This window comes from Beta vulgaris, chromosome 3 (assembly GCF_026745355.1).
Source record: "Beta vulgaris subsp. vulgaris cultivar EL10 chromosome 3, EL10.2, whole genome shotgun sequence".
Taxonomy (NCBI): Eukaryota; Viridiplantae; Streptophyta; class Magnoliopsida; order Caryophyllales; family Amaranthaceae; genus Beta; species Beta vulgaris.
This window is the reverse complement of record NC_079204.1, coordinates 52,022-73,612: the sequence shown is the minus strand read 5'-3', so window position 1 is coordinate 73,612 and position 21,591 is coordinate 52,022. Positions and strand designations below refer to the sequence as shown.

Sequence of the window (21,591 nt, the reverse complement as noted above, 5' to 3'; positions counted from 1 at the left end):
CAGAGACAAATCTTGATCCGCTTCCCAATCCCCATGAAGAGCTAGTACAGTTAACTGCTTGTCTAATTCAACATCTACATGCGTTCTGATAGAGATAAAAAGAGTATGCAATAAGTACAAACAGAGAAACTTGATTCTTTCATCAGTAGTAAACCTTCACAAATAAGATGCTGTGCAGACATGTTTGGGTTTCACATTATACAAGGGCAGATGAAACACTTTCACCTGATTTTTCCAGTAATAATGAATTTTACAAATAGGATCACTTGATTGTATCTGTACAAATGATTAGCGAATTGCATTGATCTGAAATTTTAATTTCCTAAATACAAAAGTTGGAAACAGAAATGTTTATCGCAGATCGACCACATCAAACCTCAATTTTGGGTTCATATAAACATGTGAACAGTGTTCATAGAGTGGGCTGCCATCAGATGGTTCTTCATGAGGATGAAATCCACGCTGCTGGCAGTTCCGGATCACAGAAACACCTCCAGGATCGGACAAGTGAAATATTCCATGCGGACTGCAGTGACACAAACAAGTCATTACATCAGATACAGCAGCTAACAAGTGTTTGAAGAACTGCACGTAACAAGTGAAAAATCTTATGAAGTCTTATGGAACCTAGCTTCACTTTAAGGAAGATGAAATTGCTAACGTCAACTTTTCATCAATTCTCGAACTTTTCTGCTCTCTAATTGTCAAAATGCTCTCTAAAAGTAGTTAGTTAGGTTTGGATATTGATGGCAACGCAAACCACAAGGTCATTTGGGCCCATGACTTCCATCTAATAAACATACCTTGGAGATCGACAAGTAAAACTGTACAAGGCCACCAAGTTGGTCTAGGTTCAAAACCCTAGATGAAGTGCATTGTTTCTACAGAAGGAAAGTAGGCCTACTTCCTGACAAGATAGAGATCCTTCCAACTTCTGAAACTATTTGTTTGGTAGGAAGGAATTCAATTGAAAAATAATGAAAGGAAATGAAATTAGTAGTAAGCCTAAGTTTGTTTGATAATTATAAGGAGTTGTGGGAAAAGAAAGAAAGTGACAGGAAAGACTACTGTATAAACCCTTAATTCTCTTCTCCCAGATCAGCGGAATTTCGATGAAAAGAAAGCTGATAACATAAAATCTTTCATTTCTTTCCCATCTCAACAAGATCCTTTTTCCTCCATGTATTTCCATCTAGTGTTATATGCTCTTGCAAATCCAATTTCTAAACTATACTTTTAACTCCCTCCATACAAGTCATCAGCCACCCTAAATTACATTTAAAATCCCCATAATTTCAACACTCACCTTTCCTTGATAGTGCATCTTCTGGTCAACGTTGTTGCACTTACTCAAACCAATGTAATCAGATATCTGTTATCTTATCCAAAATCTTCATTCCATTCCATATTCTATGCCAGCAGACACAACTCAGTCTCAACAAAGCAATTCCAACTCATCTTCTTGATATGAACCTTCCTCAATGCCCAACAATCCGGCCCATAAAATAACATAGATCTAAGTGTCTACAACTGTATTATGAGATATTCCTTTAAACTTAGAGCTATGCAACGATCGCACAATATCCCATTGGTGCTTACCATTTTGAGGCAGCCACCTAAGCCTGTGAATCACATCTTCACCTTGGCCAATATCTTCATTCCTCTGAAAAATAGACACTGTACTCAAAACATTGACTCACAGGTACCTTCTTACCATCCAGTGCCACAGTGTCACCAAACTCTCCATTTACTCAGCTTCAATCACGATTTCCCCTTTCTCCCATTTCCTTCTAGTCCCTCTATGAAATAGTTAACTAGACAGAAAAATCCTATTTCTACCACTTAAACCAATCAAATCCATTTATCTTTTTTTTCCTTACTTTTAATTTTCGATCAGAAGTACTAAAACCCAAACAAACTGTTAGAGAAAAATTGCGGTTTCCAAAGAAAAGAAGCTTTTCATAAAGTAAAAGAAATTCTTTAGCTTCTATACAAAGTCAACCAGTGAGCATATCTGGTCACTATAGTTCATCAAAAGAACTGCCGCTCAACCTGAGGCCTTCTGTAACATTTCTTGCTATTAAACAGAGCTATTATACCAAACTCACTTCTTTCCCAAGAATGTTAAGCAGCCAACTTTGCATTAATATGCTCACTATCTCATGCCACAATATTTTAACTTTTAAGGCCAACCTCCTCAACTATGATAAGATCAAATTTTAAATTCTTCACAATTTTGGTTTGTTTTCATTTTCAGATACCAACATGGAACTTGGAATTATGCCTGCCTTCTATTATGTCACAAATCGCACTAAAAATTCAAGTAAACATCACAAAGTTAAAATAATGAATATTATCAACATACGGACATAGGCTAGAGAAAAACATAAAACCAGATACATTTTCAAGCCTTTTTCTTCATCCTTAAGGATGAGAAGGAATATTGCATTTTCCATGACAAGTGAACTCTTTAGCTTAAGCTATTCTTTCTTTTCTTAATTCATGATACAAGGCAGCAACAACTACAGAAGGAAGATGGAATATACCTGGAAGAATCTGTAGGTGCCATAACGATTGCAATAGATTCTGGTAACATGATCTGACAAGCAAGTTGAGCAAATGTTAGGTCAGCAAAGTAATGATAATAGTGAAGTGACAATAGCACCTCCAAATTTCCGAAATTGGCATCTCAAATATGATCCTGGAGATGAAACTTTGTAGCTAGGATTTCTTAATATTACAACACCATCAAAAAATTCTCAGGAGGAAACTTGTGACAAAGCAAAAACTAAAATTAACCTAAGGCCCCAACTTGCCATAAAACACTTGGCCTTATGTGAAAACATAGTGTTAAAAAACGCTCATATACTATATATATAGACTATAGTCACTTCAGGTATACTAGTCCAGTTTCCAGTGATTATAGTTGCAAGCATCTAATTGATCAAGATACAAAGATAATATATTGCATCCCCGTAATTTTTTTATCTCTATCTCAATTTTGGAAGGTATTATTGTTTGTCGTGTTTTTATTTTTCTCTCAACAAGCCACCAAGTGACTTCACGGACCCTACCGATATCTCTTGGTTTGTGTAGAAAAATGGAAATGGACAAATGAATACAGAGGAAATATATCCTGGTAAATAGAATTTTAGATAAAGATCTGATACATTAAACCACTTCACATGGAAAAACTAGATTACCATAAAAACTAGTCTCTTATGCTAGTACAGTTGAAGCAGCAATAGTAATCACTTAATCTTATGTCAACAAGTCACCAGACCTCATGTTAACTTTTATTTATAATTTGAAGAGAGGGGGGGGGGGGGGGAGGGGGATTTGTAATTTGGTCCTGCACATTCCCTGAGTTTTAGTAGCCATCAAAAGTAAAGTATAAAAGCAAATTATGGCCTTTCGACATAAGGCAGCAAAGAAAGGAAATAAGATACTTCTCATTTTGTATGGAGATAGCTGCTTTACCAGTAACTAATCCACCACAATGGCTCATTCTCCAACTTCCCAGACACCCACCATTTACCACCAACAGTAAGATATAGCTTTTTATCAGTACTTCCTAGATTAAAAGTATTTCAGTCTAAAACACTTGTCAATAACAGCAAGACAACTGCTCATAAAGCGATAGAATGATTTGTATATTAAAACAAAAAACTGAGCCAGGAAGCACGAAAATGAACTTTCTTATACCTGATATGAGTAATGAGTATGCAAGTCCACTGATGACATGAAACATGTCTGTGTAGGGTGTGTCTGTCAGCATGAAAAAACACAAGAATGAGAAATGGAGCTAGAACATCAGAGGAGGCAGTATCTAAAGCACAGAAGAAATTCGTAAATTGTTTTCTTGAAAATTGACTGAAACAATATGAACTTTCACCAATATGAGCGAAATAATACGATCTGAACAATTTGCTATGAATAATATGAACTTTACTCTTGATTGCGCCAACTAATAAGGAGCTCAACGATGATAGAATGTTTAGAAAATATCTCGTTGGGTAACTTTTATAATTGTTGGTTTACATTTTTTAAAAAATTAATAGATATGCTGACGTATATTATTTGATTTTTATTTTTCTAGAGCTTACAAGCATAATATACTTGTAATATTCTCATACTATTCATAGCAAATAGTTGAATTCGTATTATCTTGCACATATCAGTGAAAGTCCATATATTTTAGCCAGTTTTCTTTGTTTCCTCTGATGGGAAAGAGGGAAACTGCCTATTTCGGACGCAGCTATCCAACACTCCTCCAAAGTATAGTGCTTGACACTTGGCAGTAAGGTCAGAAAATCTAAATATCAACAGTGGAATATCATGATCAAAATCTTAAGTTCGATGATCCAAGAAGATGATACAGTAAGGTCAATAAGAAAAAAAGAAATGCTTAGCTCAAAAACATATTATCAAGGATAAAGAACTCACATGAATCCATCCAAGAGGAAAAAGTGATTCTCTGTCCTGAACCTCAAAAATTTCTTCCTCGTTCAATGTCTGACACTGTAAAAGGTAGACAGAATATTTCTTCAGCTTGCCATATGGAGTAGTTGCAGAAAAATATCAGAGCCAACAGAGTAGACGGGGCAATTTCTAGTAAGCATTATTTTATCAACTGTTCCTCTTGTTAATGAGAACCTTTTGTATAGCTGAGCTAAGTTGTTGGAAGTGAATAATTCTCGTCAATTTCAAAAGTTGGTCAAAATGTATGAGTACTTTCATAGTTCTCCCTTATGTGTCTTGCGTTTCCTTTGGGACTAAGGTGATATTGTGTGGTGTCCTGTGAATGCTATACTTGCATATAAGTATATGCACACAGAAGCACGCCCAGCAAATACACACAGACAGATGTCAAGCACTTGATGTAAATATTCTCAGTTTCTAACTAACTGCACAGGGACGTTAATGGTTCACTAATAGGAAATTCACATGGCGAAAAAAAAATACCAAAAAACGAAAGAAATTATGACCAATAGTCTTTCCTGCAAGACTAAAATCCAATCCAAAACAAAGCGAATAAAGAGCTGATAAAAAACTTGTTGACACAACATAAAACTGAATAAGCACAAGATTATTAGCGGCAACATCCCATTAAAAAAATATTCTTAGCAACTTTGTCTAGACCACGACATCCTTTCCTTTTTCATCATCCTAGAACCATCCTTTGGATGAATTTTAAAAAGATGTAAGAAAGGTAGGTACACTAATCAAGGCCAAATTTACAATTTTCCATTTCTTTTCAGGAATATAAAATCGCTCACTGCATCCAGCTACAGCCGGACATAATAATTAAAACAAACCGATCCAGATCACAAGAATCTATTTGGAAGAAAAGAACAAACTTACAGAATCAGAAGTTGACTCTTGCTTTGGAATAATTAAAGAAGTAATATGAAACACCCGATTTTTCTGCACCCATAAGGAATTTGAAGCACTTGAGAACAGCGTTTTTTATATAAATTACTTGCAAAAGGAACACATCCAGAAACCAAAAAAGCATACCAGTGAACCTGCTAGAACTCCACATGTTTCAAGATTCTTTTTCGTATTTTGTTGAGCCAGTCTCAAGAAATCTTCCATCATTTTAACAGGCTGCAATAAGATAATATTCTTAGCCTCAATATTTCGCAGAAAACAAAAGGAAGAATAGTAAGTCCTGAAACAAAACCAAGCATTTTGTCCATATAATTGAGTTGTTAAAACCTACAATATGCAGATCTTGAAATGAATTAGGACTCTGTGTTCCATCCTCTGAAGGCTTGGCTGGTCCAGGTCTTGGATCAGCAACTCTTGATGGGGGTATAGGATGCAATGCAGGCTGAACTTGAGCAAGTACAGGAGGTGGCAATGGTTGCCTTATAATTCCCACAGGCATGTCCTCTTCACAACGTGACCAGCCACCATCATCTAATGAGAGGACTGCTTGCATATCTTGTCCTATACCTTCATCCTTTTGAACTCGAGCTGCATTTTGTATACTTTGAGTGAGGCTATTAGCCACAAGAAATGTGAGTAGTTAGAGGCAGAAATGATACGAAAATGAAAAGATGACATCTTTCAAGATTCAATAATCATCTGAGCTAAGATGCAAACATTATTTGAAAGATAAACCAAATCCACAAAAGTTGCCAAAGCTCTAACCATGAATCTTTAGCTGGAGTTAAGTCAGCACGGCTTGGGTAAGACACCTGAATAAAAAAAAAGCATGATAATGATAACAAAATAAATTTAACAAAAATAATTATGCAGGAAAAATATCCCAGAGTTTACACACCTTGATTTCCGTAGTCGGTCCTTGCCACTGACGACGAAGTCCATTTGGACCTAAAAATGAGTGTCTCGACAATGTTTCCTGGTTTGGAAGTGGCACCGCTAAAGACCTGTTACACAATCATAATGAATATAGGTCATCCTACAGAGGATATGTAATGCAGAAGAAAGCTTCTAATACAATCATAATGTCGAAGAAAAGCTGAAAAAGATACTGACATTCCATTATACTTCCTCTGTTTTTTAATAAGTGACACGTATTTCTTTTAGGGAAATGTCACAATAAGTGACACATAGCTCAAAATGGAAAGTTTTTGTTGCTTTTATAACAAAATTGCCATTACTACTTTTTATAAACCAAACCCCTTGATCACCTAACTACAAACCTAACCCAAATTAAATTTAATCACCCACCCTATGTCTTCCTTAGAAGATCATCTCCTCAACCTCAACTCAACCCCTCTTTTTCTCTCACCTCAACCCCACCACCATTTATGAACTACCACCACCCTTCAACCACCATCTTCCTCCTCTCTCACCCCATTATCTTCTCTCACCTCAATCCACCACCATTTTTTCCGACTCACCGCTGTTCAACCACACACCACCCTCTTTCTCCTCAACCAAGACCTCCTCATCTCTCGTTAACCACCATCCTTCAGTTCCTCTCTCTCGTCTCCCCCCAAGAACTCAAAAACTCAACAACCGCCCATTTTCTCTCTCCTCATAATGGTTCATCAAAATATAGTAATTTCTTGTTATGGAGGTGGTGGGATTTACGAAAATTGGTAAAATTGTTTGTTATGCTTCGAAATCTTGTAGATCTACATATTGTTTGGATCTTGTTTATTTTTGTTCTCTTTTAGTTTCAAATGAAAAATTTCGAGATTAAAGCCACGAAAAGTGGGCAGCGTTGGTGGAGGAGGGAAGAGAAGAAGATGAGATTTCTAGATTTTTAAGGAGAGAGAGATTTCTGGGAGCTATTTTAGCTGGTGTAGTGGTGAAAGAAAATGGTGGTCGTGGTGGCCTGTTGGTGGTGCAGTGGTGGACGAAAATGGTTCGGGTGACGGTGGTGCTTGGGTTGAGGTGGTGGTGGTGCTTATGTTGAGGTGGCAGCAGTAGTGATTGGGTTGATGTGGCGGTGGTGGTGGTTGGGTGGCGGTGGTGCTTGGGTCTGGTGGCCGATTTGGTGAGGCAAATTAGTTTAGTGTAGTGATTAAGTTATTTAGTTTAATTGCCATTATCTCTTAATTGTGGTCCCAACTTTCTCTCTCTAGATTTCTTAAGAAGTGTGCCCTTTCTCTCTGTGTCACTTATTAAAAAACGGAGGTATATCAGAACTCAGAAGTGACATCATATAAACCAACTGTTATGGAATCATAAGATGAAAAGTAAAATAGCAGCAGCAACTGTTGTTTGCAGTTCATTAGAAACCATCACACATTCCCATAACCCCTTTTACCTAAATGATTAAGAAAGGGGAAGTAAACGGCGGCCCAAGAAGGTTCCTACTAATTATCATAGAGTTAAATCAGACATGCCTCATCACCCCTCATTTGTACCCAGAAGAAACAGATTGAGATAACAGCAGCAAATTCTGTAACAGTGCATGGCATGTAACCCTCTTAATACTAACTTAAAAGGGGGAAGTTTTGAAATAAAAAAAAAGAAAAATAAATTATCGAGAAGAGAACTTTTCATTGGTAAAGACACTCAATGTAGCACCACATCCCCCAAGTTACTAATGCAAGAGATATTGGGCAATAATAATCCAAAGTCACTACTTCCATTGTCAGAGAAATAAGAAAATCTCTTTATTTGCCCACTGAAATTAAGAATGTTTACATGACTAAAAATTAATTTTCTTAAACTCTCAACTGAGTGCAATGGTAAGATGAATTACACATATATAAAGCTTGACCTTTAGCTTCACTAATTTGGAAAAGAAAGTAGATGCTTTTCTGGGACTAACTATTTTATTAATGTGGAGCTTTATTATGGGATGAGGGAGTACCATTTATGCAGAAGATTCTTACTGTTCAACTGTAGACTTGATTGTGCAACACACTAAAGCGAATATGTTAGAATAAGAACAAGAGTACAATTCGTTGTAGTTAAGAAAGGAGAAACTTCTTAAATCATATTAAAAAAGTGTATTCTTACAGCTTAGAGAATTTTTTCTCAAAAGGCATTGAAGTTGAAGCAGCTTGAAAATCATTATTCTGTTTCCATGAATACGGAAGCGTTTCGCTAGCAGGTTTTACCTGCATTAAGAGCAAACATAAATTCTAACAGCCCCAGGAGGATGACAAAAAAAAACGAACAAATGAGCAGCTAAAGGTAAAACACAGCATTGAACACAGAAATATTAGACAGTGAAACACGAGAAACGAGGCTCTATCAACATCTATCCACGACAATCTTGATGCCTTGCTGGCTGTAGAGATTTGAGACTTGAGAGTCTATGAACTACAGTGACAAACTAATTAACTAATAGATAGAATCATAGAAATATAGAATACTCTAAAGCATGCCGTAATACAGAAAGCATGAAACCACAATTCAGGGAATTACATTCACATCGCTGTGGAAAAATCCACTATTTTTTCTCCCTCCACCCCCTGTCCATGATCTCAATAGAAACTAAGTAAACCAGTAGAAAACAATAGCTTGAAAGAAAACCTCATCAAATATTAAAGGCAATCACGACATTCATGTAGAATGATACAATTATAGTAAATATAATCCATTGAAGTCCACTGGAAGGCCTCAGCCATAAGCAAAGATAAAAAGATACGACATGCACTAAGATTTTCAGCATAAAAGAAAAGAAGATAGAGTTGCAACTTGCAAGTATTACAGAACCAGTTTGTACAGCTTTAGAGACCAAGAATCCTACAAGTTATGAGAACAGTGCAAATCAATCTCATACTAGATGAAAAATATTAAAAATTAGATACCTGCTTGCTCTCCAATCTCGGAGCATAAGCGGAGGGCCATCCCAAAGATGCTTCTGAGTTATATGAGGTCGTCTCTCTGCCATTAAATTGATTTTGTTGCATTCCTATACAATCCTTGTTGAATTCATCCACCTGACGCTGAAACTCAGGCTTCAAAGATTCCAGCTCATCCATCACTGCCAGCAATTTCTACAGCAAAAAGCAGCAAGCAAATGAAACTCATCAACAAAAACGATCATTTAAAACATTTGAGACCAAAAAAGCACAAACGGCATCCCGTAGCTTACTTTTCTGTAATGCATTCTTTCTCTAGGGTGTAAAGCCTGGTAATCCCGATGGAAGGGTATTGTTTCAGAGACCAAGCTACAAAATGAAGAGTGACCTTATGAATGCAAGGATCTTTTCCAATGCTTACACAATAAACTAGCAGGCATATAATATAGGAATAAAATTTACCTTGAAAACCTAATAAGCATAACATACAAGTCCACTATGTTCTTCTCTTTTCGATACACATCAGCCTGAATAAATCAAGAATAGCATATCATATTTTTGAAATGACAATCAAGGCTCGATATCTAGAAGCAGCAACAACAAGTAAGCGAGAGCAATGGTCCTCATGCAAACAACCAAAAAGTCAAAGTTACTGCCATTCCTATTAAGACAATTTTCGGTTAAGTAGAGAAGTACGTACAAGAAAAGAAGACAAACAGTCCTCTAGCAGCATAAATAGAAGAAGCAGCATTCAAACCTGGCCTTACATCATTAAGAGTTGAAAAGATAATCATGATATCACGGACCAACTCTATCACGTAGAAATATATGTTACTATACAACTTAGCACATGTCATACCCTCAATACAGTATGAAATTTGCACCAAAGACCTCAATTTTGAGCTGAGCAAGTCATTCATTTCAACCACGGAACATTAAGGTTCTGTTTGGTAGGGCGTAAAACGTTTTCCTGGCAAACTGTTTTCCTCTATTTTCAGTTTTACATTGTTTGGTTGGCAAAGGAGTGTAAAATCATTTTCCCTTGGAGTAAAATTACACTCCTAATGATGGAAAACCATTAGGGAAAACTATTTTCCTTATCTCTCTTACACATTCCTCTCACTACCTCCTTACTTTCCTTTTCATATTTCTTTCATTTTCATTATTTTTCTTATATGGAACCAAACAACGGAAAACCAATTTTGGAATTGTGTTTTCCATTGTAAACTATTTTCCATGAAAGTCATTTTACACTGAAAGAGAAAAAAAGTACAACAAAAAAAAGCACACAAGAAGAAGAGATTATGTAATATATCGGCAGATGTGGGCTATAAAAGGAAAACAAGTCAACCACTCAACCCAAAACATGATCTTTGCACACATGCAAATGTCTTTCAGAATGTACAATATATTTCATACATGTTATATCCCCGCGCCATTGTTCAACTCAGTGTGACCTTATATACGGTGCAAAAATGGTAAATGAAGTCAAGAACACAATTTGCTACCTAATTTTGTTGACCCTTAACTATACCACTTGCATGTAGCAATTTATCTTTTATGGATCGCAATTTGCGGGTAAAGGTGAATTAAGTAAAAACGGTTCAATTCTTTGGAGAAAAGTCCCTATGGCTATGGCCAGAAGTTTGAATCAGAGCGTTCCAGAACACTCGGATGCATATGTTTAACCAACACACTTACACATGTCTTGCTAACATAGGTGAAGTAAAAGTAACTCAACTTCTACCCCAGCTCAGTCCTTCCACATAATGACATAGAACTATAAGACCAAATATGCTTGTTCTCTATTCTTCTCTATGTATACATGTGGGCGGGTCTTTGAAGCAGAGGGGTTCACCCTGTTATCAACCCCACATATACAACCATAGCTCAAGTGAGATGAAGCTAGCAATTAGCTACATTTTAAATTTCATTTAAACATGTTACAAGTCTATACACGACGAACATAACATGTAGAAAAATAATTCCCATCTATTGGTCCTCTTCCATACCACCAAAAGTGAAACTAAGGGAAATCATGACATGAGTACTCAATGAGCCATGTAGGAACTCCTACAAGGCCACATATACACTGAGGCAATTCGCCGTCCATGTAACCAAAAGGAAGCTATATTTACGCGCTATGTAAGTTCTCGGATTCTGACATCTCACAACCAAATTCGAAATTCATCTATGAATTTGGTATCTTTTCCTAATCATTACTAAAAACTATACCTGCTAGTTCAAATTTAAGAATGACTTGAATCACATATAAATAGCGATTTCAGCTTTCAAGAAGAAGAAAAAAAGTCTTCAAAGTGTCAACAAACACCAGCAACAAACAAAAACCATCCTAAATTCGAATTCTAGGGCAATACAGCAGCAAAATCAAGACTTTAATTGAATCCCGAACTACTCTAATTAAACTGTAAATTTAACTCCACAAAAAAGTAAGAATTTGAACAATGTGAAATTCTTAAAACATAATTGTGGAGAAAAAGTAACCTGTTTGAGAAGAGTTTCAGCGATTCGATAATAATACCCTAACGAAATTCGATTATCGACATCGATCTTCCTCGCTAATGTGTTCACATCGATCCTCTTCGCCGGCGTCGACGGTAGACGAATCATGATTTCCGGCGATGAGCGCGATTACCGATTAAATTCCGGCGAAGAAATAATCAATTCCGAGTTAAAATTGTGCGATAATCGCATCACAATCTATAGATGAACAAGATTGAGTGATAATTTAGAGGAAGTATAAGATGAAATAAATTCAGAAGTGATAAATGTTAGGTTCAGTCGTGAAAAGTATTTAGAGCAAAAAACTAAGAAATGTGTCGAACTGTCGACACTCGACATAACAAAGTGAATCCCCTCAAAAAAAAATAAAAAATAAAAAATAAAAAATAAAAAAAGTGAACAAGGGAGGCCAATCCGCCAATGTGGCAAACTGGTCGAGGTAGAGGTCAATTTTTTTTACCTCTATAATACTTATAAGCCTATAAGCTGATCAAAATCGAGTCGGGCCGTTTGGTTGAATGCAGAGAGTGTAAATTTTTTGGAAATTTATATTTCCATGTAATTATATTTTGTAGGAATTGTTAAATGTTGTTTGGTGATTTACGGGAAGTGAAAGTTACTATAAGAATCTTCACTTATCTAGGTCTCCCTAGGTAAGTAATTTCCTCCATTTTGTGGTAAGTGGAACTTCTTAGGAAATTCTACTTCCCATGAATTTGTCAATCAAACAACATCAAGAAATTCCAATTCCTAGAAATTCTAACTTCCTATGTTAAACAATGTCAACCAAACAACACCTTAGTACATAAAAGCATGTCTAACCTCATAGAATCAAGATTAGAGATGGCAATGGGTAGGATCTGGACAGGGTCCTCTAGGATCCAGATCCAAATCCGTTTTTTAGGCAAAGATCCATATCCTACCCGGATCCGCTGGGTAATAAGAATGAGGATCCAGATCCAGATCCGTATGGATCCTACGGATACGGGTCCTAAATGGATCCAAAACGGATCCTTGCTTCTTGTCTTCAAACTATCATAATTTTCACAATAATTAAAGATTTTAAACAATAAAGTAATCTAATATAAACCAAAAAATACATTTTATTTTTGAAAACTAACCATTTTAACTACTTACAACTATTCAATTATCAAAATGTAGATTAGTTATCAACCCAATTTTCGAACTTAACTATCTAGTGAATTCGCACAAAAATCACACAATAATTGGAACAAATCCAAAATTCAAGCGAAAATCTGTTTTACATGTAATAACTAATTTTATCAAAATAAAATATTAAATTATAATATTATAAAAACGGGTAAACGGATCTGGATCTGGGTAATTATTTAGGACCCGGTCCAGAACCATATTTTGCAAGGAGGATCCAGATCCTACCCGGATCCATAGGGTCCAAAAATTGAGGATCCAGATCCGTCAAAAATGGATCTGGATCCACGGATCCGGGTAGGGTCCATTACCCACTGCCATCTCTAATCAAGATGGAGTTTTTGGGTCGTGAGAGGGTTTTGGATCAGGTTTATATTTCGACTTTGAAATATGGTTTTGGGTTACCCAATTTTAGAACCGAGTCGATTAGAGTCGACGGGCTTAGGTAGGGGTGAGCAGAAAAACTGGGTACCACATTCTAAACTCAAAACAGGTTGGACATGGTGGTTTCGGAACTGAAATTGGTCCTGTTGTGATGGGGTGTGGATCCAAATTTGAGGACCCGGTTGCAAGTGGTTACAATTCTAGGTAGTAATTTGGATCCAGTACCCATTGGGTACCCGGTAAATATAGATATTTGATGAAACTAGGTCTCGGACTAGGCACCTAGTGGAATTTTTTATGTATGATGAATAATTTAGTCTTAAAACTTCTTAGCTCGTCAATATAAATTTGGCCAATATTATATCAAGGGATACTAATACATACTTCCTCTGTTTAGAAATAGTTGCACCATTTCTACTTTTCACGCATGCCGATGTATAATTTCAACCATTAATATCTTTAATTATCAATAAGTAAAAATTATAAAAAGTTTATATTAAAAAAATTTACATCGAGACGAATCTAACAAGATCCCACATGACTATGTTTTTCCTAAAATATAAATCACTAAAGACAATCTAAGTGTAAGATGTGAATAGTGCACAAAATAGAAATGGTGCAACTATTTCTAAACGGAGGAAGTATATGATATGGTTCTTATTCTAGTCTTTATCAAGTTTAACAATAAAACAATTAAACTTTTGAATGTCATTGGGTACCGGATACTCAATACTATAATTGGTTCCTAACCATTCCAATACCAATCCTAGAGAGTCACTTAAAGTCAGAATCGACATTACATCACACTTTCAGATAACTGGGTATCCGGTGTGGGAACTTGTCCTAACTGGTTCCAAAATCAATTCCAAAAAATGAGAACCTGGTCCAACCAATTTCAATTCCGGTTACAAATTTTAGAAACCCCTCAACTTGTGTTATAAACAATAAGTTTTTCCAGTACTATGTATTATTGCTTTTGTAAAATTGTTTAAGCTCGACTATTTCATCTATTGTAAGATTTAATGTTTATGATAAAGTGAAAGTATTGGGTCAGACCGTCTGACCCAATGCATATTGTCAGACGGGCTGAGCCCAGTACTCTGAATTTGTTGAAACAAATTTAAAATCCAAAAATCTCCACTTTCACTTCCTCCCGAACTTGTTCTTTTTCATCACATAGAACAACAGACTCAGAGAGTCAAAAGTCAGCAAATGGAATCTGCAGAGAACCTTAGTCATTTGCATAGATGATATCAAGATTAGGATAGATGACAATGATACATACATACTGCATACATACTAAAAGTCTGAATGAATAGTAAATGCCTCTTTCTCTCTCCTCTACTCATCTTCATCCGGAATTGTCGCACGATAGAACCGGAATTGTCGCACGATAGAAACACAACATTTCTTGAAAGCTCTTCAGGAAGAGATTTGTTGTCCAGTGCACCAACTTCAGCAGAAAAATCAGAAGGGACAGAATTCAGGTGAGTCGGAGAACCCTCATTCGCCGGAGTTTCAACCCGCTGTTGTTGTTTGGTGCTCTTAATGTGTCTTTGGCATCTTCTTCACATTTATTCTTTCCGTTAGTTCTTTTTTTCTTTCAGTTGGTGTTTTTTATTCTTTCAGTTAGACTTTCTTTTCTTTCAGTTAGACTTTGTTTTCTTTCAGTTGGACCAACTGAAAGAAATAATGGGCAAACTGAAAGAAATAATGGACTAACTGAAACAAAATGAAGACTACCTGAAGAAAAATGTAGACTACCTGAAAAAGAATAAAGACCAACTGAAACCCAAGTAAGTCTAACTGAAGCACAAAAACCCACTGAAAAACAAAAAAGACTAACTGAAAAAAAAATGAAGACTACCTGAAAAAAAATGAAGACTACCTGGAAAAAAAATTGGAACCACCTGAAAGTCGTCCGACCAAGATTATGGTCGGACGAGTCCGACACAATACGTTCTCATTAAAGCCAGTTTTCTTGCGCTCTTGTTTCTTTGTTACTTCTTAGCACCTCATACATCACAAACTCATACATATCTTGAGCAAATTTAAAATTTCAAATTGAGCAAAAGCAACTTTCAAATTACTAGATGAGGTAATTTAACTTTCAATTGAGCATACTGATTTGAAAATAAGCAAATATTTTTTAAAATGAGCTTTATGGCTTAAAGTAAGTAATGCGATTTTCGAAATAAACAGATATTGACTCCAAATATACTTTAACTCTACAATAACCAAATACTACCTCCGTTCTCTTTTAGTTGCAACGTTTGACAAATTACACTATTCATGTTCTCTTATTTGACCATATTTATTGATTTATATGTTAAACAAAATATAGTCATGTGGGGTCTTGTTTGATTCGTTTCGATGTAAGCTTTCATAATATCAAATTTTTATAATTTTTACTTACATACAATCAGAGATAAAACAATTTGAAATTGTACATTGGCAAGCGTGAAAGTCAAAACGTTGCAACTAAATAAAAACAGAGGTAGTATATTTTAAAAATTGAATCAATAATACCTAACAATCTTATACTTCCTCTGTTTCTTTTTGCTTGCAACAATTTTACTTTCACGCTTGTCAATACATAATTTCAACCATCAATAAGTTTAATTATCGATAAACAAAAATTATAAAAAGTATATATTCAGAAAATATACATTCAGATGAATCTAACAAGATCCCACATGAATATGTTTTTTCTTAACTATAAATCACCAAACATAAACTAAGTTGAGTTGATGAATAGTGTAAAAGTCAAACCGTTGCAAAGTAAAAAGAAACGGAGGAAGTATAAATCTTATCTAAGAAACATAACTAACAACTTGTAGATTATCAAACACTAGTTAATCTCCTTTACAAAGTGCCATGCAACTTTTTAAAAAAAACATGAAAATTTTCCATACATGCCGAAAAAGAACTATCATAAAACAGAAGTACCTCGTAAACCACCATCAACCACACTCATGAAACAGAGTATAACCCTGTTTTTTCTCTCTCTGTAAAAATGGCGCCATTAAAAAAATACACAATCTCCCATGATCTTCAACGAAGAAAATATCAATTTATCTTCACAACTTTCCTTCTTCTCTTCTTTTTCTCTCTCCTAATCTTACTAAACACAACTCCTTTAACACCAAACTCTTTACCCTCCACAACTGTACCCACTGCAACTTCCTACCTTCTCTCTGCTTCAAACTACATTTCATCTCTCTCCTCTCTCCCCAAAACTTCCTCCATTATCGCAGCCCGAACATTCGAAACCGGCTCGAATGTGGCTATTTCTCATTCTCCTATCCCACTTGATGAAAATGGGTCTAATTCTCCAAGAACACTATCAAAAACAGAGCATGATTTTGTTATTAACAAGAATAAAAATTCTTGTGATATATTTGATGGGAAATGGGTTTTGGATAATTCTGACCCAATTTACCCACCTGGGTCTTGCCCATTTCTGGATTATACCTTCAATTGCTTCAACAATGGCCGCTCCGATCTTCGCTATTTGCGGTATCGATGGCAGCCTAATGGGTGTAATATCCCAAGGTCTCTGTTTTTTCTTTTCATTTCTTATCTTTCTTTTGATATTTAATTCAGAATTTTCGTTCTTGAAATTTTTTTTATTTTTCTTCATTTTTTTTTTGGTAGGTTTGATGGGAAGAAGATGTTGGAGATATTAAGAGGGAAAAGAATGGTGTTTGTAGGAGATTCACTAAATAGAAATATGTGGGAATCTTTGGTTTGTTCTTTAAGAATGTCTTTAGTTGATAAAAACAAAATGTTTGAAGTTTCAGGAAAAAGACAGTTTAGAACTGAAGGTTTCTATTCTTTCAAATTCCAGGTAAAAGTTATCCAATATCAAAACTATAGTACATTAATTTCTTGCTCAAGTAAAATTTTTAGTCATTGTGTAATTTTTGTTGTTGTTGTTGTTGTTGGGTGTTCTTGTATATACTATATAGGATTACAATTGCACTGTAGAGTTCATTAGATCACCATTCTTAGTTCAAGAATGGAAATTTCCTAGTGTGAAAGGTGTCGAATCGCGACGAGAAATGCTAAGACTTGATTTGATTCAAGCTACAACCTCTAATTACCATGATGCTGATTTCCTCATCTTTAATACTGGACATTGGTGGACTCATCACAAAACTAGGAAAGGGTAAAAAAAATATTCTCCTACAAGTTTTTGTTTAATTTCAGTGTATAAGTACATAAATAAAGTGTATGATTGAATTTTTTGTGTAGGAAGAATTTCTTCCAGGAGGGTGAAACTGTGCTTTCCAAATTAAAAGTTACAGAAGCATACACAAAAGCTTTAAAAACATGGGCAGAATGGGTTGATAAAAATGTGAACAAGAACAAAACTCAGGTCTTTTTTGCTGGTTATTCTACTTCTCATTTCAGGTAATTAATTGAACTATTTTTAACCCATTATTTGATGATCTTCAAAGTAAAATGGGTTGATTTTATATTGGTGATTTAACAGAGGAGGACAGTGGAATTCAGGTGGGAATTGTGATGGAGAAACAGAACCTATAATAGATGATAAGTACCTAGGATCATATCCATGGATGATGAAGGCACTTGAATCTGTGATTTCGAAAATGAGTACACCTGTGGTGTATCTTAACATAAGTAAGATGACCGATTATAGAAAAGATGGGCATCCTTCTATATACCGGCAGCCTGGGACCGAGAGACGGCCCGGAATGTTTCAAGATTGCAGTCATTGGTGCCTCCCTGGAGTTCCGGACTCTTGGAACCAGCTACTCTATGCTTCTTTGTTGATGTCTTCTAAATGGCCTAATGGAACTCCCTAGTTTTGGGGGTTTTTTTTCTCCTTTTAGTCATTGTTAGGTGAATTTTTTTAGGTTAGATTAATGAAAGTCTGATTTTCTTAATCAAAAAAGATGAACTGATGTTTGTAAGAGGAAAAAATGAGATGAAATATAATGACAGGACTAGTTAATTGTCACTGATTTAATGGTTGTAAATGAAATGGATACTCGTATACTTACTCATTTTTGGTTATGATACAATAGTTACACTGTTCACATTGAGTGAGGTAATATCATATATGGCATGTATATGGGGGCAAATTGGACTGAGCATTCAAGTCCATATACGGCTATATGCAACTTTTCTCGATCCTTCAAAGTGATAGGTTAGGAATTAGGACGTTAGGCGTTTCTCTTGAAAGAAGGGTCTCTTAATCGTAATTTACCCTTATTTATCTTTAAAAATATATGTAGAAAATCGATGTAAATGTTTCAAAAGAAGAAAGTCTCTACTAACTTACAAGTCAGTGATATTTCGCGGGGTAATCATTTCTCATTTATATAGTAGTAAAACACTACAAATTAGGAAGTTCTATTGGATCCTTCTAAGGATTGTAACAAAGAGACATACATAAGTTCGTTCCAAGAGTCTGGAACTCCAGGGAGACACCAATGACTACAATCTTGAATAATTCCTCGTCTTGGCTTCCCAGGACGTCGATATATCGATGGGTGCCCATCTTTTCTGTAATCCGTCAATTTGGTAATGTTGAGATATGACACTGGTGTCTTCATCTCAGAAATTACTGTTTCAAGTGTTTGCATTAACCATGGATATGGTGTTAAAAACTTTTCATCTTTAATTGGTTCTTTTTCTCCATCACAAATCCCTCCCGTATTCCAATCACCACCCCTGCACCAATTTCAATCAAACATAAGATTGTTAGTAACTTTAAGATAGATACTTCATGTATTTTCTTTTAGATGCAACATTTGCCTTTTTAACGAATATATTATAATAATCAAATGTTACCTCTAAAAATACAGAGATAATATAAAATTTATGTATTTTGAGTTAGAAGACTTAAATTTGTGAAACATTTCTTACATGAAATGAGTATTAGAAAACCCACGAAATACGACTTGTGTTTTGCTCTTGTTGACATTATTGTCAACCCAGTTTGCCCAAGTTTTTAACGCTTTGGTATACGCTAGTCCTACATCCATTTTGCTGTGTACAACATCCCCCTCCTGGAAAAAATTCTCCCTGCAAAAGAAACAACAATTTAAGCACATTTGTCAATAAGATTATCAAATCATATAATGCATTGACGAGGAGTTGAGCTAAATAAAAAGAAATCGAGTAGGTATTTGATCGATTTTCTTAGAGTTCAAAAATGTTGAACCAAACATATTCTTATTACGAAACGTACATATAAAGCAAAATAGCATATGTACCCACAAGGAGAAAGAAAAACTACTGATATATATATAATTCCATACCCATTTTGGGACTTATTATGATTCCACCAATGGCCAGTGTTGAAGATGAGAAAGTCGGCATCATGGTACTTGGAGATAATAGGTTCCATGATGTCCAACCTCAATCTTTCTTTTTTCTTCGAGAGGTATCGATGTTGCACTAAGAAGGGTGCTATGATCAACTTTATGCTGCAATTATAATCCTAGAACAAAAAGATAATGGGTATCATAAACATGTACATTTCTCTGATCTATATATATTAATGATTATCATGTAGTATATGCAAATAGTTTGATATAAAGTATGATAATAAACTTACCTTAAAATCATAGGAATACAAAGCCCCAGATCTTGAGCTTTTTGGTTTAAACATCTTCAGAAAACAAGCCAAAGACTGGCACATATTCCTGTTCAATGAATCTCCCACAAATACTAATGTTTTCCCTTTTAACATCTCCATCATTTTCTTTGCATCAAACCTGTTAAATCACATATCAACCATTTTTATAATCTAATGTATGTCAGAAGATTCCTCCTTTAAACTTTGTCATAAACATTGACCAATCATTAATAAGTACTTTTGAAGGTAACTATAACAAGGTTATTATTACACAACAAGTAATAAACATGTTAAGACATTCAAAAGATTTATATTGTAATACTTGGACATTTAAGCATCTACTAGTATTGCTGAACGTCAAAAGGCACTAATCTAGCGAGGTTAGTACAAAAGAAAAACTAACCTATAGCAAAGTAATTGGCTACAAAATTGTCATCCCACGTAACTTTTAAAATAGAAATTGTTGCTAAAAGTTTAAAAAAATCCGAAAAAAGATTACATAGAACAGAGGAAATAGTAGACCTTGGAAGATCACACCCATATGGCTGCCATCTATACTTCAAGTAACCAAAATCAGGGCGGCTATTTCTGAAGCAATTGAATTCGTTTTCGACGTACGAGCAAGACCCGGGTGCGTAAATCGGATAAGAATCATCATAAACCCATCTTCCATCAAATATATCACAAGTTTTTGTGTTATTTGGAGAAGAAGGGTTAATAACAGAGTTGGAATAAGAGATAAGTTGGGAAGTTAAAGCTGATGCTGTTGATAAAAATGTGTTAGAAGATGGATAATTTTGTAAGAAGAGGATAGAAAAAAACAGGAGAAAGCATGTGAAGATCACTGTTGTTCTTGTTGATGGAAGATTTTGAGAAATGGAAATGTTTGATAATTGAGTCATGATTTTACACAGAAAGATGGTTGTTAATAGTTGTTGAAAGTTTTTTTTTGTTAAGAAGGTTATTTGTTCAATGTAGATTTAACTTCGTTATGATACGTGAGGGAGTTTGTATCATACGCCATAAATACACTTTAAAATTATGAAAAGTCAACCATAATGGAAGTGAATCTGAAAAAGACTATCTTCCTTCCATGTACTGTTGTAACCTTTGAGTGAACAAGAAAACATGTACCCTGTTATTCTTTTTGATGAAGATATAATTTTTCAAGCAAGACTGCATGGTTAATAACCATGTCGCAACGTGTATAAAAGTCGAACTAATTATATTAAGATATAAGTAATTAGGGGTGAAAATTATTCGGATAAAATCGAAATCCAATTCAATCCAATCCGAATAGTAAATCGGGTCGGATTCGAATTGTGTTCATATTGGATTCAGATTTAGACTTTTTGAAAAATTGGATTTGTTCATATTGAATTTAGATTGAGAATTTTTGAAAAATTGGATTTTCGGATCGGATTGGATTAGTATCCAATATAACCAAATAATAATATGCTTTGTATTATGTAAATTCTGGAGTGGGCTTAAGTGATAAACTGATTTATTTAAAAAAATCGCCCATTGCTTAAGGGTTGTTGTATTCTTTGTTGTTGAACTGAACCTTTTGTGTGTTGTTGGACTAAATCTCAGGTATTTTGTCACGTTACGTTGTAATGAAATATGGCCTATGGCTTTGTTATTAGTTTATTAATAGAC

The 21,591-nt window shown here is 35.1% G+C and overlaps 3 protein-coding genes across 4 annotated transcripts; 1 reads left to right on the top strand and 2 right to left on the bottom strand.

Annotated features, from left to right (window-relative positions):
* Positions 1–111: 111 nt before the first annotated feature.
* On the bottom strand, positions 112–12,144 carry LOC104887847 (AMSH-like ubiquitin thioesterase 3). Of its 2 annotated transcripts, XM_010672598.4 has the most exons (14): positions 11,748–12,142; positions 9,705–9,769; positions 9,536–9,611; positions 9,249–9,437; positions 8,452–8,552; positions 6,293–6,398; positions 6,160–6,206; positions 5,726–6,008; positions 5,521–5,610; positions 5,365–5,427; positions 4,447–4,521; positions 3,706–3,768; positions 2,547–2,599; positions 112–526 (listed from the first exon to the last, which is right to left on the bottom strand). In XM_010672598.4, exons 1-14 carry the CDS (start codon positions 11,871–11,873, stop codon positions 352–354), a joined length of 1,512 nt encoding a protein of 503 aa, XP_010670900.1. In that variant the 5' UTR covers positions 11,874–12,142; the 3' UTR covers positions 112–351. The 2 variants fall into 2 exon arrangements, with proteins under 2 accessions (XP_010670900.1, XP_048496662.1); XM_048640705.2 differs by lacking the exon at positions 5,365–5,427 and having other exon boundaries at positions 11,748–12,144.
* A 4,191-nt stretch (positions 12,145–16,335) lies between these two features.
* Positions 16,336–18,151, top strand: LOC104888064 (protein trichome birefringence-like 4). The gene is made up of 5 exons (XM_057393218.1): positions 16,336–16,874; positions 16,977–17,169; positions 17,291–17,490; positions 17,577–17,735; positions 17,818–18,151. The coding sequence occupies exons 1-5, from the start codon at positions 16,336–16,338 to the stop codon at positions 18,149–18,151; spliced, it is 1,425 nt and encodes a 474-aa protein (XP_057249201.1).
* Positions 18,152–18,642: 491 nt separating this feature from the next.
* On the bottom strand, positions 18,643–21,106 carry LOC104887846 (protein trichome birefringence-like 4). The gene is made up of 5 exons (XM_010672597.4): positions 20,455–21,106; positions 19,912–20,071; positions 19,613–19,794; positions 19,218–19,376; positions 18,643–19,022 (listed from the first exon to the last, which is right to left on the bottom strand). Exons 1-5 carry the CDS (start codon positions 20,832–20,834, stop codon positions 18,692–18,694), a joined length of 1,212 nt encoding a protein of 403 aa, XP_010670899.1. The 5' UTR covers positions 20,835–21,106; the 3' UTR covers positions 18,643–18,691.
* Positions 21,107–21,591: the final 485 nt, after the last annotated feature.